Source organism: Apodemus sylvaticus, chromosome 15, assembly GCF_947179515.1.
Source record: "Apodemus sylvaticus chromosome 15, mApoSyl1.1, whole genome shotgun sequence".
In the NCBI taxonomy this organism is placed as follows: Eukaryota; Metazoa; Chordata; class Mammalia; order Rodentia; family Muridae; genus Apodemus; species Apodemus sylvaticus.
Window position 1 is genome coordinate 69,333,384 of NC_067486.1, and position 15,725 is coordinate 69,349,108.

General features: G+C 46.4%; 1 protein-coding gene across 2 annotated transcripts in view; it reads left to right on the top strand.

Annotated features, from left to right (window-relative positions):
- Positions 1-15,725, top strand: part of Acap2 (ArfGAP with coiled-coil, ankyrin repeat and PH domains 2) — a 109,705-nt gene that overhangs the window by 25,721 nt on the left and 68,259 nt on the right. For both annotated transcript variants that reach the window (XM_052157795.1, XM_052157796.1), the window contains exon 2: positions 13,610-13,667. In XM_052157795.1, coding sequence (XP_052013755.1) covers positions 13,610-13,667 — 58 coding nt within the window. The remainder of the gene's footprint in view (positions 1-13,609; positions 13,668-15,725) is intronic.

Consider the following 15,725-nt stretch of genomic DNA (forward strand, 5'->3'; position numbering starts at 1 on the left):
CTTGTTTCTTTGTAGTGTGAATCACAGCCCACTGCCTGGATGGGTATGCCACACTTTTTCCATCCACCTACTGAAAGACGACATGACTGCTTCACTGTTTGGCACTTTGAGTAAACCATGTGTAGCCTTTGACTGTGTGGATGAGTTTTTAGCTCCATGGAACGCAGAGGGTTGTGTGATCTTGCTTGATTTTGTTGGAAACTGCTAACTGGATTTCTGAGTGTGCAGCCTTTTGTGTCTGCGTTGCTGTGAGTAGCTCTGTGTGGCTCTGCGTCCCTGCCCGACTCTGATGCTGCAGTCTTCTGGTCTTGAGCATTCTCACAGCGTGGAGGAGGACGTTGTTGGGGTCTGCTGATGGAGGCTGCTGTGTGTCCGCACACTGGCCATCTTAGCATCTTCAGTGAGAGCCTAGACCACCTGCTCACTTTAAAATGGGACTAAGTTTTAACTTTTTATATTTTGGTTATCATTCCTTTATTATTAGTTTTTTTTCTCTTTTTCTCGTATTGATTGCACGTGGCCTTGAGCACACTAGGCAGCTGCTCTACACGGAGCTGTTTCCCTAGATCAAACAGTTCATTACCAAATAAGTGCTTTGTAAATATTGTTTTCTCTGACTATGGTTTGTCTTCCTGTTCTCTTGGGGAATGTTTACTTTCAAATGAAGACAGATATGTTTATTTGTGACCATAGTTTCTAATAAGCTGATGAATGTTTTTTACTCAAGAAGTCGAGACTGTGGTTGCACATGGCAGGTAGTTGACGCCTGCCTGTAAATCTAGCATTTGTTGTACAGATGCAATGGTTGCTGCTTAGTCACCCACGCTCCTTAAAACCCATCTGGGCTGAGAGGGGTCGCGCGCCTTCAATCTCGGCAGGCAGATTGAGGTCAGCCTGGTCTACATAGTTCCAGGACAAGTAGGACTATACAGAGAAACAGGATCTGGGAAGTTTTCATGGCGATGGGTATGTGGTTTGGCCATCTTCAGTGGGTGGTGCTGCAGCCTCCAGCTGGTCTCTTTGCTTCCTGTTTGGTTTCTTTACACTCCCCAGTAGCAGACTGAGCCTTAGCAAAATGGTCTTACTGTTGCCTTGTCTCTGGTTCGGACGGTCAGTGGTCAGTGGTCATGTGGAGTCCTTCCTGTGTCCTGCACGGCTGTCAGTGTGATATGGTCTCCCTTGGCTCGCTTCAGCCCTTTATCTCTGCCCACCCTAGTCATGACGCCTTCTTCAGGGCAGTTCCAGGGCTGCTGCCTCGGTTGGTTTTTCTAACAGCCCTTCTCGATGACTTACAGTACCTTACCCGAGGCCTTTGGTCAAATGCCACTTTTTCGGTGAGTACTATCTAGGTCACCCTGTTGAAAATTGTAACCCAGGCCAGTTTCTTTTACTCCGTTTGCCCTTCCCCATCTCCTTATAGCGTCTAGTTGGCTGCCTGTTATGTTTTTATTTACTGCCTGAGTTTCCTCCCTCCCTACCAGCCTCTCATCTCTCTTAGAGACAGAGCCTCATCATATAGCTCATGTCGACCTTGAGTACCACCGCGCCTGATCTTGTTGTTAAACTTCTGTAATTATTGAGGTAGTAGGGATTGAGCCAGGATCTCGCTCATGCCAGCATTGGTTACACCCACATCCCAGTTGTAAAGTGTGTGTGTTCACATGTTCCTTTATGTGCAGCTTCATGTATGTGCATGCATGTAGATACCATCTACCTTATTTTTGAAATACCATCTCTCATAGGCCTAGAGATCACCAAGGCTAGACTGGCTGGCTAGCAAGTCCAGGGATTTACCTGTCTCTACCTGATTACAAATGCTATTATTGTTGTTGTTGTTGTTATTATTATTATTATTGAGACAGGGTGTCTCTGTATGTAGCCTTGGCCTCTAACTCACACCTTACACAGATCTGCATATAGCAGCAATTGGCTACATTGCTTTGGCTCCTGGCTGGTCGAATGTGCACACCCTCAGGAGCTATCTGGATTCAACACTGGAACACACACACACACACAGAGACACAGACACACACACACACACACACACCAGTTGATTTAAAAATGCCTTGGCTAGCTTAAAGGCTGGGCAGTTGTAATCCTCCTGGAGGCCAGCACACATTTCCCTCCTGTAGTTCCCTCTAATTCTCTATTTTATCTTTGTTGCCCTGGCTTCTTCTGGGCGGTTCCCTAGTCTCTACTGCCCAAGATGCTTCCGGGCAGCCCTTCCAGGGGCCACATTCTTTCTCACATTTCAGATGGTTTTCCTCTACAAATCTGAATCATGACCATTCTTTGTCTCCTTTATCCCAGTTCCTAGCTCTCGAAATCTAAAGGTCCCGCCCGTCTCCCTGTCCAGCCATTGAGCTGTGGGGCAATTCTTTATTGCCAATCAAATCCAGCTGGGGGCGGAGACCCTCAGTGGCTGGGAACGCGGCCTTTTGGGAGCTGAATTGAATTGAGAGAGCATTAGAATCAGTCCCTAAGCTCCACTTGCCTCTGCCTCCTGAGTGTGTTCAGCTGTGCTTACAAGGTAACCCCTTACTGACCGAGGTACTTCCCACCCCTCCGCTGTATTAAACAGTCCTGCCTTCCTATTTTTTTGAATGTTCATAGACTTAAAATATTTGAAAACATTGAGGGAATCATGGAAGCAATTCTGTTGTAGTGGTGATGGTGTTGGAGGAGGAGGGGGAGGAGGAGGAGAAGGAGGAGGGTAACTGCATACCCCTCCCCCTGTCAGGCTTCTACCGAGAACATTTAAACAAGATTTTAAAAAAGTTTTCCTTTTATTTTCTTGCTAAAGAAGTCCATCGTTTTATTTGTGGATGTGAGTGTTTACCTGCATGCATGTGTGTGCAGCATGAGAGTGCAGTGCCTCTAGAGGCCAGCAGGGAGTGTCAGAGCCCCGGAGTTGGAATCACAGATGCTTGTGAACCACGAAGTGGGTGTTGGGAACCGAGCCCCGTTCTTCTGCTAGAGTAGAAAGCACCCTTTAACATTGAACTGTCTCTCCAACCCAAAAGAGGTTTATTCTTTTTATAATTATATGTGTGCGTGTGTCAGAGTGTGGACCAGTGCACTAATACAGTGCCTATGGAGGCCAGAAGAGGGCATCCGGCCCTGGAGGGAAGGGGGGCATCAGGGCCCTTGGAGGAGGAGCTGCAGGCGCACAGGGACATTTCTTCTTCTTCTTCTTCTTCTTCTTCTTCTTCTTCTTCTTCTTCTTCTTCTTCTTCTTCTTCTTCTTCTTCTTCTTCTTCTTCTTCTCCTCCTCCTCCTCCTCCTCCTCCTCCTCCTCCTCCTCCTCCTCCTCCTCCTCCTCCTCCTCCTCCTCCTCCTCTTCAAGATTTATTTATTACATGTAAGATTTATTTATTATTATATGTAAGTACACTGTAGCTGTCTTCAGACACACCAGAAGGAGAGCATCAGATCTCATTAAGGATGGTTGTGAGCCACTATGTGGTTGCTGGGATTTGAACTCACAACCTTCGGAAGAGCAGTCAGTGCTCTTAACCACTGAGCCACCTCTCCAGCCCTACACAGGGACATTTCATGTGAATGCAGGGAACAAACCTGCGTCCTTGGCAAGAGCAGTAGGAGCCGCTAAGGCCAGCTTTCAAGTCCAGAACTGTCGCATGTCCTAGCCCTTCATCCACACTTCTCATTTGTCTGTCTATCCTGGAACTCGCTCTACATGTAGACCAGGCTGGCCTCAAACTCACAGAGACCCACCTGCCTCCCTGCATCTCTCAGTCTTAAAAATGTCACATGATCAGATCCAGGTGTCCACGGTCATCCTTGTGTGTGGAAAGGGGACTGACTGTCCTGTTTGCCTGTCTTCCTTTCCTTTTGTAGTACCACTAATTTAAGCTTATTCCTGACTAGCTTTCAAATAAATAAGACTCAGACACTGGTCATTTTGTTTGGCTTTGACAATTACTGGGGGAGCGTGTGACCCCTGATTTACTTTTCTGCTTGATCTGGCTACCTGCCCAGTGGTGTCCCCCACATATCACTGTCTGTCCTGGCCGTGCTCGGAGTGCGGCTCCCTCACTGCAGCCCCCTCCTCTCCTCCCATTCCCCTGGGTCTCCCTTCTCCTGCTCTCTCCTCTCTTCTGCACCCCACCCAGGTGGCTCCAAACCCACCTACCTCTAATGCTCCAGTAATTTTATTTAGCCACTAGTTTTAAATTAAGGAGCAAGTTTGCACAACAAAAGCTTGTAAACAGGAGAACAGTCCTCAGAGGCTGAGCTGTAGCCTCACAAAACATAGAAACCAGGCAAACCTAACACCTTTCTTCTCCTTTCCTCTCTCTTCCTCCCTCCCTCCCTTCCCTCTCTCCCTCCTTTCTCTTGTCATTCCTTCATTCCTTCATTCGTTCATGGCTTGTGTGTGGGTGCTGGGGATCCAGATACCAGCCTTACCCTTGGCAAGGCCTTCATCAGTAAGCCGCCGTCTCTCCAGGCCACAGTTTAAAATGTGTTCTTCATCTAGCCCTCTTCCACCCTTCCCTGCCGCTCTCCGTGTAGTGGATGCTATCTGCTTGGTAACTGAGCTAGGATGAATTGCTGAGAGGCCCACAACCCCCACTTAGACCTCACAGTCTAGGCATACTGAGCAATAACAGTTATATAGTTGGTTATGCTTGGCGAGAGAAGGAAATAAGCAAGGGAGCATGACTGCTCCTAGGTCTGGTGGAGGAGGTACAGGGGAGAGCGGGGCCAGAGGCAGGGGCAGTTGGGAGAGTCCGGAGTGGACATTAGCCTGAGCTGGGGCATGTGAAGAGAGGGAGAGGGGGAGGGAAGAGGGAAGGGAGGGGAACTTTTGTGGCAACCAGGAGGCCCAAAAGCGAGTAGGACAAAAACCCCAGGTAATTAAAATGGTCACATTATATAGGGAAGGGCAGCTGTGGGAGGGCAGCCCAGCCCCTTGGTGAAGAGTTCAGGAGTGTGCCCGCCAGGAGAGGCCTGTAATAGTTGGGGACTGAGGGAGGGATGCCGGGAGAACCCGGTAGCCAGGTCCACTGTGATATTAAATAGGGACCTCAGCTATTTGTCCCCAGCTTGAAATCTGACAGTATGGACTAGCAGGCTCTGTACCTGAAGTGAGCACAGTGTGACTTTATTCATTTTGAAATTGGGTAAATATATGTCTGGGAAAGGGCATGTGTGAGCATGGGTTCCCGAGGAGTCCAGAAGAGACACCGGAGCCCCTGAACCTGGAGTTATGTTGGCTGTGAGCCTCCTGAGGGGACCTAGGGGACTGAGCGGTACATGGTTTTAACCTGAGCCATGGCTTCGCGAATTTTACTGTTTTAGATTGCTCATAGTATGAAATTGCCTTCAAAGCTTGCCTATTAGACTTTTAAACATCTGTTATTGTGTGTCCATGTTATAAGTAATGTAAGACTTCAGGCTTTTCAGGGGGATACAGTACTGAAAATATGCTTTGCTAAGTACTTTAGTTTCACTAAAAGGTTTTGCCATTCAACAATTCTCTAAGACATGTTCCAGTTCTTGCTTGCGGGATTGCGATTTTAGGTGTTACTGTGGGTATGCTCTGTTCCAGGAGGGCCTGGGACTGTTGTAGCTGTGATTGTAGAGCCCACCACGTCTAGGGCAGAACCCTGAAAGGCTGAGTTCGCTCTTCTCCAACCTGCTGTGGTTTCCAGGAGACCTCTCTTCTCCTTAGCCATTGACTGAGAAGGATATTTGGGATCCATTGACTGAGAAGGATATCTGGGATCCATTGACTGAGGATATTTGGGATCCATTGACTGAGAAGGATATTTGGGATCCACTGTGAAAGCAAGAGCCCCAGTCCGTGTCCGCCCACCTTGCTGCCTTCGTCCTTGGCGTCTCTTCTCCCTGCTGCTTTTAGTTGCTCAGTCAGCCTGATGGCTTCTCCTTTGCCTCTTAGACACCATGCTGCTTATAGTGTTCTTCTCTGTAAAGCTATTGGTGAAGCCTCCCAGGAACAACGCGAGGCGAGCGCTAGGTTCTAGCTTGGGTAAATTTGATCTTACCTCTTGATGGTGCCTCAAACCTGGTAATTTTCCTATCAAACCCCACAGCAGTGAAAGTAGTTCTTGGAGAAGAGTGACCTTGTAGAACGTTAACTTTAGAAGTTTCTACTGAAGGAAATTTGCCTGTGTGCATGTGTGCGTGTGGTTTTAAGAGAGAAGAATCTTCTACATTTGTTTCCTGGGCACAGTTGAAGGCAGCTTTACATAGCCTGTGTGTGTGTGTGTGTGTGTGTGTGTGTGTGTGTGTGTGTGTTACCTTTAACTCTTTCCTCTCACTAGATTGGCTTCCCTTCATTTGAAACCCTGAAGGGTGTGAGGACGGGCTAGCAGTTGTCACTGCTGATTATTGATCCAGTGTAACAAGTGGGCTCTGTCTCCTGCCACCTTCTTCTGTGGCGTGGCGGTAGCTCCCACGGTGATTATCCTGGCGTCTCCCCTGCTTGAATTCACTAACTCCCTAAACAGGAAATACAGGCTGTTAGGGGAGGAGGAAGACATGCAAATAGCTTTCTGAACTAGTATTGAGTCTTATGAGGGAGAAAATAAGATGATTTCACACCTGATTAATGCTTCTCGTATTCCTTTAGGCTGGTGTCCTATCCATAAGAGAATATTTGCCGTCGCATGTGACACACATTACTGCTCATAGCTCTGTCTGCCATGCAGAGGAGATGCCAGGTGTGGCTGTAGAAGTCCTGCACACTTCTCTGGAGAGAGGCGGAGTGCTAGGGTTGGAAGATCCTTTTGAGTAGTTCTCCTCCCCAGCTCCATGGTGCAGAATAGGACAGTCCACACAGGAAACACAAGCTTAGCCCTTGGCGTGGCGTGGTGTGGCTTGCCTGCTCCCTCCCTCTCTCCCTCCCTCCCTCTCTCCCCCTTCCCTTCCACCCTTCCCCCCCTCTCTTTCTCTCTTTCTTTTCTTCTTTCAGTTTTTTTTTCAAGTCACATTTTCTCTGTGTAGCCCTGGCTGTCCTGGAGCTCACTGACGGACTGGCTGGTCTCACAGCCTCTGCCTCCCCAGTGCTGGGTGCAAGGGTGTGCGCCTCCACTGCTTGTCTATTTTTTATTTATTTTTTAATTGTGAGTTGAGATTTATAGAGTGAGTGATGTATGTAATGATTTGAGGATGTGGGCTTGCCCCACCGTGCTACCTGGTTTTCAGCCGTGTACCTTGGCCTATTGCGTGTTTGGTTGTACTCTTTCCAGTCCCTGCCATTTCACTGTGGATGACACGGACTGGAAAGATAAAGAACTGTTTCTTAAGTTATAACCCTTTCTTTTGAAAAATTACTTTTATTCTGGGAGAGTGATGGTATTTTGTAATCTGTATAAAATATAACTTTTCCTCCTAAAATGTTGTTGTTCGAAAAGCTTTGAGGAATTCTGCCATTTTCATATCCCTGTGTTACATGATGTACACAGAGGGAACACGGAGGAAGGATGAAGGAGTTGGTACAGAAAAGACTTCATAATTTATAAGTTTTGCTTGTTTATTCATTCGTTTGTTTGTTCATATTTAACTAATTCACAACAAGAGCCTAGAGAAACTCTCCCTTGGGAAAAGAGAATCAGATTTAGGTTCTAGACTTAATTAGAACGCGGTTAGAATAGACTGTTGATTTTAAAGCAATACTGCAGGCGTTCCCAGTCCCATCCTCTCCTTTTATGGGTGACGAGACAGAGGCTTGAAGAACTTCACATATTTTGTAGGGATTCATATTAATTGACCGGAAGAGTGGAAATTTACCACTCACTTTTACTAGTTTTCCGTTGTATTTTGTTTGTTTTCTTCATTTTAGATGTTCTTGTTGGAGCCTGCAAGTTTGGTTGGTTGCAGTTTGATGAAATAGGAGTAGCTATAATATTTCTAAGATAATTGGGGAGGGCAGAACTTTTAATTCCATTCATTGGGACTTAAAAACAAAGTAACAAAACACGTCTGTAGTTTGCTAGTGCCTGGGGATGGGCCCTGTTTAAAGCCTAGGCTTGCTTTTGTTCTGATCTCAGAGTGGGTTTTCCTGTGTTTACACAGGCTCTGGGAGGACAGCTCTGGGAACCCCGCTGTCATTCCTAGTCCTCTGGCCTGGGTTGGACTCGGGCATAGGAGACCTTGGCTGTGTACTCAGTACTGGAGGACTGGAGGGCAGGCGGGCAGGCGCATCATCATCTGTTGCCAAGTGCCTGCCGCTTCCCTACAGTTTTCAAAGTCTTCAAAATTGGTCACACTTTCTCCGGGATATCTTATTTTATTTTGTAGATGAAATAGAAGCGTAATAATTAATTCATATAGTTGGTAAGATATAAAGTCAAGGTCATAAAGACTTCATTTCTCTGCCCCACCATATAAAGGCCTCACAGACATGGAATAGAATGGCGCCAGGCTTTACCAGGTAAGTTAGGAGCCATTCATGATTTAGTGAGAGATTGCTTTTAGGAAACTACCTTCCAGGGCTTATGCTGACTGTCACGGGGAGCTGTGGCTTAGTCATAGGGTCGGCTGCCTTTGGGTCGGTGAGCTGCCTGCATCTGGCCATTGTCCTTCTTTGTAAAGAATAGTCCGGTGTTGCTCAAGTTGGAGAAGGCTGTTGGGCCGAGAAAGGAAGTTGGCTAGGGATTATATTTAACCTTGACACACACCCAACAGTTCAAGTATAAATGCTTATTCTGTGTGTATATAATTTCTTGGAGTAGAGCCATTTTATAAAAAAGACCTACAAATGTTAGTTTCAAGACCTACAAATGTGCAACTCTTTGTGTGTGACGTTGGGCTCACATCCAGGGCCTTGCTCACAATCATAAAGTATTAGCCCTGTGTGATGTTTTGAATATTTATCCTTACTTTATAACTCGTTAGCAGGTAGTCAAGACTTGGAGTCTCCACTCTGCTTTTAATTGCTGGAGGACATTTGTGTGCTTATTGGTGATCCTGAATATCTCGTTCGGCATTGTTATTGCATAATTGTATGACCTAGTTCAGCCAATCCATCGTAAGGATATTGCCAAAGTTGAAGTGAAGGGCGGTGCTGGTGCCTTGCAGTAAAGTAGCCAGGCTGGCCCAGAACGTGTGATCTCCCCCAACCCAGCAACATTAAAATGAGAGAGAGAGAGAGAGAGAGAGAGAGAGAGAGAGAGAGAGAGAGAGAGAGAGCGCATAACTAGTGTCCTTATTACTTAGTTTTGCTTATTTTTATGTTTAGTCTTATATTTTCATTCATCATTAGGCTGAGTGACCTTTTGAAAAAAAATGTACTAGTGCATGTTTGGGATAAAGCCCAAGGTTTTTACCTGCACTTCCTGGCAAACAATATTCTACCCCTGAGCTACAGACCAAGTTTGATTTTTTTTTTTAAAGTGTGTGCATGGCTGGCACACGCCTTTAATCCCAGCACTAGAGGAGCAGAGGCAAGCAGATCTCTGAGTTCGAGGCCAGCCTGCTCTAAAAAGTGAGTTCCAGGACATCAGGGATATACAGAGAAACCCTGTCTCAGAAAACCAAAATAAACAAAAAAACCAATGTGTGTGAGAGAGCATGTGTATATGTTTATGTTTGTTCATGTATGTGGAATATATACATGTGTGTGTTCATGTGGGTGGGAGCATATGGCTTTGGTCTTCTGTAGAAACATGCATATATGTGTATTGGTCATGTGTGCTTGTGTGTATGTATGAATTATGTCTTTATGTGGGGGGCAGGGCATGTGCATGCATGTGTTTTGCTCATGTGTGTCCATGTATGTTTGTTGATGTGTGTGTGTAGGCTGGAGGACAGGTCTCTTCCTCCTTAGAGACAGGTTTTTCCCTGGCTGGCCAGAGAGTCTTGGCACCTGTCTTTACCTCCCCAACCTCCCCGTGCTGGGACCGCAGCAGGGGTGCACCTTCACCCCGGTATTTTCATGTGGGCCCTGGGCATCAGACTCGGGTCCTTATGCTTACAAAACAACCGTGTTACCAACTGAGCCACCCTCACAAGCCCCCTGAATCTTTTTTTTTTTTTTTGAACATTAAATTTTAAGCTGTGTTCCAGCACTTGGGAGGCAGAGGCAGGTGGATTTCTGAGTTCGAGGCCAGCCTGGTCTACAGAGTGAGTTCCAGGACAGAGAAACCCTGTCTCGGGGAATTTTTTTTTAAGCTGTGGAAGAGAAGGAGCCTGTGATTTTGGCTTTTGTAACGATTTGCACTTAGAAAGTTTTATGCTTAGTGATAGCTGGGGAGAGTTGCAGAGGACTGAGTCATCGCTTCATGCAGAGGCTGAAGGAAGGTTGCATGGATTTATCATTTTATCCAGCACATGGTTACCATGGTTCTATCACACCAGTGAGTAGAAGGGAAAGGAACCAGACCTCGCCTGAGTGCAGGGTGCCAGTGTTTGTGCTGATGGCAGGGACTGAGTCAGTGCTTATGCCCCTCCCCCCTCTTACATTTACTTGTTTGTTTGTTTATTTTATTTTAATAGTCTTGCTCTATTACAAGCTGATGTGGACTCCTGGACTCTAGCTGCTTTCCTGCCTTCCTCTCAGTAGCTAGAGCTACAGAACACTCTACCAGCACCAGCCTTAACATTCACTCGTTTTATAGACAAAGGTGTAGGATTATCCAGTGAAGTATAATTGAACAATATGGAAAGTGTTACCAGTCTGTGAATACGTGCTTAGTAAAGATCAGTGATGTAATCAATCTGACATTGCTTACTTTAAAATAATAATTCGAAAATTTAGCTAAGGTAAAGCCTAAAATTTAAAGGAAGCCCCCGAAGTCAGACTGAATGTGCTTGTCCCTTAACTCAGCAGTTCTTAGAGCCTCTCTTCACTGCCGTGGCTGCGTGCAGGGCCGTGTGAGTGTGCAGGGCCGTGTGAGTGTGCAGGGCCGTGTGAGTGTGCAGGGCCGTGGCTGTGTGCAGGGCCGTGTGAGTGTGCAGGGCTGTGGCTGTGTGCAGGGCCGTGACTATCTGCATGGCTGTGGCTGGCTCCAACTGCCACAGAGAAGAGGATGCTGGGAGAGATGGGCACCGCATCCTTCAGGGTTCAGGAGCGTTTGTCACGTAGTCTGAGTGAGTGAGGGAATAAGTCCTAAAGGAAGCCATTTGTTGAGTTATCTAAATAAAATGTAGCATCGTTGAAAATACTGACCTATCCAGAGGTATAACTAGTTAGATGCAAAGCAAATCCTTCTCTCTGCAGCCTGCTCTCGAATCCCAGTTCTTCTGTGCTGTAGTTTGGATTGGTGAATCTGCTTGTAGATAAATTTTTATGTGTCTCCAAGGTTTTTTCCCCCCACATAAGGTTGGGCTTCTGTTACCCTGCTGTGTAATTTTCTTCTCTATTGGTGTTTGAGGGTGTTGCCCAGGTTGTCTTAGAACCCCTAGGCTCAAGGGTCCTCCCACCCCCGCGCCCTCCCTGAGTGCTCGACTGCATGCCTTGCAGCCTCATCTGGATGCTTGCTTCCTTCCCTATGGGGAAGACACCGTCATAGCTATGTATATGATTGTACGTACGTCTTAGTTTTCAACTACAGGATCCTCACAGAGATACATTTATTTGTTCTCAGGTGTGAAATGAGTTTAAATGGTGTATATGGTAAGGGTGAGTGTTATGTTTTCCAGGCTGAGGGACCAGTGTGTAGTGTGAACAATACTTGAAGTCAGTGGGCAGCCGCCAGTCAGGAAGAAGTACCCTGCTTCAGAGGTGTGCACCTCCTGTACCCTTGAGGCATATGTAAGAAGGTCTCATTGGTAATGGCACATGCATACTGAAAAACTTAGGTTAGAAGCTTTAAAAATGTGTGTCCTCAGATGGAGCTGATAAAATATTTATTCAAAGGTCATCCAGGTAGCAGAAATAGGAACGAGGGTTTATATCCTGGCTGTCTTTTGTTTAGTCCATTTCTTGAGAATGGGAAGGTAGTCTCCATTACTATCCAATTAAAACAAGTTCTTAAAATAACTATTGGAAAATTGCTAGGATATCAAGTAGGTCTAAGAGAGCAGCGTGGGGCTGTGGCTGTGCTCAGGGCCACAGTTCCCCCTTGGGTCTGCCTGCCTTTGCATACTGCTGCAGTATGCACAGAGAGCAGAGGTGACTCAAAAGAGATGTGACTGGTGTTTTGTTACACACCACTTTTAGTGTAACATCTTACCCTTAAACAGTTGTGATTGCAGGTGTTTTGTTTCAGACGTTTCCAGGGTTGGGATGTGGCCTGTGGTAGCATTGGGTGCCTCCTGTGGTAGCATTGGGTGCCTCCTGTGGTAGCATTGGGTGCCTCCTTTGGTAGCATTGGGTGCCTCCTGTGGTAGCATTGGGTGCCACCTGTGGTAGCATTGAGTGCGGCCTGTGGTAGCATTGGGTGCCTCCTGTGGTAGCATTGGGTGCCTCCTGTGGTAGCATTGGGTGCCTCCTGTGGTAGCATTGGGTGCCTCCTGTGGTAGCATTGGGTGCCTCCTGTGGTAGCATTGGGTGCCTCCTGTGGTAGCATTGGGTGCCTCCTGTGGTAGCATTGGGTGCCTCCTGTGGTAGCATTGGGTGCCTCCTGTGGTAGCATTGGGTGCCTCCTGTGGTAGCATTGAGTGCGGCCTGTGGTAGCATTGGGTGCCTCCTGTGGTAGCATTGGGTGCCTCCTGTGGTAGCATTGGGTGCCACCTGTGGTAGCATTGAGTGCGGCCTGTGGTAGCATTGGGTGCCTCCTGTGGTAGCATTGGGTGCCTCCTGTGGTAGCATTGGGTGCCACCTGTGGTAGCATTGAGTGCGGCCTGTGGTAGCATTGGGTGCCTCCTGTGGTAGCATTGGGTGCCTCCTGTGGTAGCATTGGGCGCTTTCTCACTGCCATTAGGAGCCTCTGGCTTACTGCATGCTTTCTTCTTTTCATATCCTTTAATATTTTCAGAATTTTCTGTATTAAAGTTAAATTGGCAGGAGACAAATTATCCTTATTTTTATCTCTCAGAGTGAAAACCCCTTGATTTTTTTTTTTTAGTGCCTGGCTTTTTGGTTACATATACTTCGTCATCTACAAATCAGAGTCAGTTAAGGCTCAACTATTAGAACATTTTTACTCTTTTTCTTTTTTTCTTTTATGAAATTAGTATTTTGGATGACTTTATTTGCTTGGCATCCTTTCTCTGTATTTTATGTTCTTGCTTACATACTCTTAATCCATTTTTAAAAATATACAGAACAATTCAGAATACTGTTACTAATTTGAGTCGTGTTAGTGATTAAACGTAAGTTAGCCTGGGGCGGCAGGTGGCTCGGCTCTAAGACCACTTGCTCCTCCTGAGGATGGGGATTCAGTCCCCACATCGCGTCAGAAGGCTCAACTGGCTCAGCTCCAGCTCAGGGCATCTGACGCCTCGGGCTTCTGTGGGCACTCATGTAATGTGACATAGCCACCTACATACATGTACTTACAAATGAGTGTTAAAGCTCGCCTGATCATCATGATCTGTGCTGCTGTGTCTCGTCAGGTTTCCATAAAGGATAACTCAACCATTTGTATCTGTGTTCTCACTTAGAATGAAAATCTGTTTTTCAAGAGTAAAGATATCTTTACAGAAATGAACTAACTTGCTCTCTATCCGATTCTCCTAGGGCCGCTTTGGAAGAAGTAGAAGGAGATGTGGCTGAGCTGGAACTAAAACTCGACAAGGTAACCCTTACAATTCCGTGTGAAGAACATTAACTCTTCCCGTCACGAGCAGCGAGCGCCCCCAGCAGTAGTTGGTTTGTTTATCTGAGATCCCTGTGAGGAGAGGTGCTGTCGTCCTGGCTTGCTGCAGGAGGAAGCGAAGGCTGGAGACCTTGAGTAGCTTGCCTGTCCAGAGATGAATTGTCATAATTGGTGTCCGTGCCTCACTTCAGAACGGCTCAGTGCTTTCTTTATATCGTTAGAAGTTTGTTCCTGTCTCCTCCATCCAAAAGATCTCCCGTTTCCTTTCAGAGACTTAATGGATTTCATATACAACCTGGACGATCCTTGTTGTAAGTTTTGGTGTGGTTAGGTTCAAATGCAAATAAAATTTAAATTGTTCAGTTCATTTTTAAGCTAATTCCAGAAATGCTTAAATCAAATTTTGTGTAAAGTTACGCATACATTGGTTCTCGTCCCCTCTGTTGTTACATGGTTTTGGATGTGTGTCCATGAGGCTTTGTCTGCCGTGTGCCAGACAGAAACATCAGAACGAGAAATACATGGCTTTGACCCATCTCTTCAGACTTTCCTCTGTAACTGCTGTTTGGTGACATCTGTCATGCCTAGAGACAGGCATATGCATATGGTTAACATACCTCTCCTGACAGCGATCTCTTATACTGTACAGTTGAATGGTATTGCTGTGGCCTTAGCATGCATAGGCATCATCTGGGGATCTTTTGGCAGCATTTTATCAAAATTCTGGAATTCTAGAGACTTTCTAAACCAACAGGGACTCAAAATGTGGGGAAACTAACAGCATTTAAAATATTGCTCTCTGAGGATTGCCTTTGTCTTTGAGAAAAGACACATAGTTATTTTCTATGTTTTTCTGGGTTAAGCTCTTGGTTCCTTATAAAATAAATGTGGCTGTTCGAGTTCTTAAGCCATTGCCTCCATTTGCCTTGGAGTTTTGGGGTACCAGAGAGTAGAGCATGAGGGACCTGGGATGGGGGTCATCGTCAGTGGCAGCAGGGAGGACTTGGGTGCGGCCTTCAGCCCACAGCTTCCCTCACATCTGCTTATGGTGTCATGGTGGACAACCTGGACTTGCTTGCTGGCTTAGTTCCTGTTGAGTTTGTACACTAGCAGCGGTAGCGTTCTGTCTTGTGAGTCATGCTTTCTGAGTGCTGGTGTTTATGGTCCGGTTATGCATTCTGCGAGGTGTTGTGCTGTTTGCCACACCACGGTGTCTCATCATAGCCACCTGGCTCCGAGCCCTGTGTCTGCTGTGTCTGTTCTCAGGCGCACTTGCTTTGTGTTGCCTGTCTGTGTAGTAGATTCCTTTGAATCTCAGCTCAATTTCCACCAAACTTCTGCCTTTTGTTTTTCTTTCTTGGTTTGTATCACTTCATGAATGCACTTTCTTTTAAACTACTACAGTATTGTAATTTTTATTTCGTAGCAGAGCGTTGAGCTGGAGAGCACAAGAGCCCGGAGCCGCCTAGTTTTGCAGGAGACTATCATGTAACCAAGTTACGTAGTTTTGGGCAAACGCCTCAACTTTTTGGGGTTTTCGTTTCTTACTTTTCAACCAGGAGAAATTAGGATGTTTGTCTGTCTGACAGGGTGCTAAAAGAACAGCACAAGGTGTTAACGTGTAGAGCGCCTAGTGTGGTTCTTGTGTGAGGTCTTGGAGGTGAGGTGCCTACTTGAAGGCTCTGTCACACTTGTCACACACAGTCTCTCATTGCTGTGAACCCTTTTGTGTTTCTTTAATTCTGGGGGAGGGGGGGAGAGATAAGTGACTTCCTCTAAGCCTCACAGCTATAGGGCTTGGTCCCTGTGAACATTTTTTTGTGTTCTTTTAGGTAGGCCTGGGTGTGAAACCTTCTGTACACATTTCACATACAAATGGCCTGTCCTCTGTGTGCAATTTTACATACTTCTCAATCTGCATTATTAGAAAACATCTTACCATGTGCCTGACAGCCAGTTTGCTCCCGATGGCGACCCTAAAGCGCACACTCACTCAGAAGCTGCCGCTGGCATCTGATGTCCAGCCCGGAGGCTGCC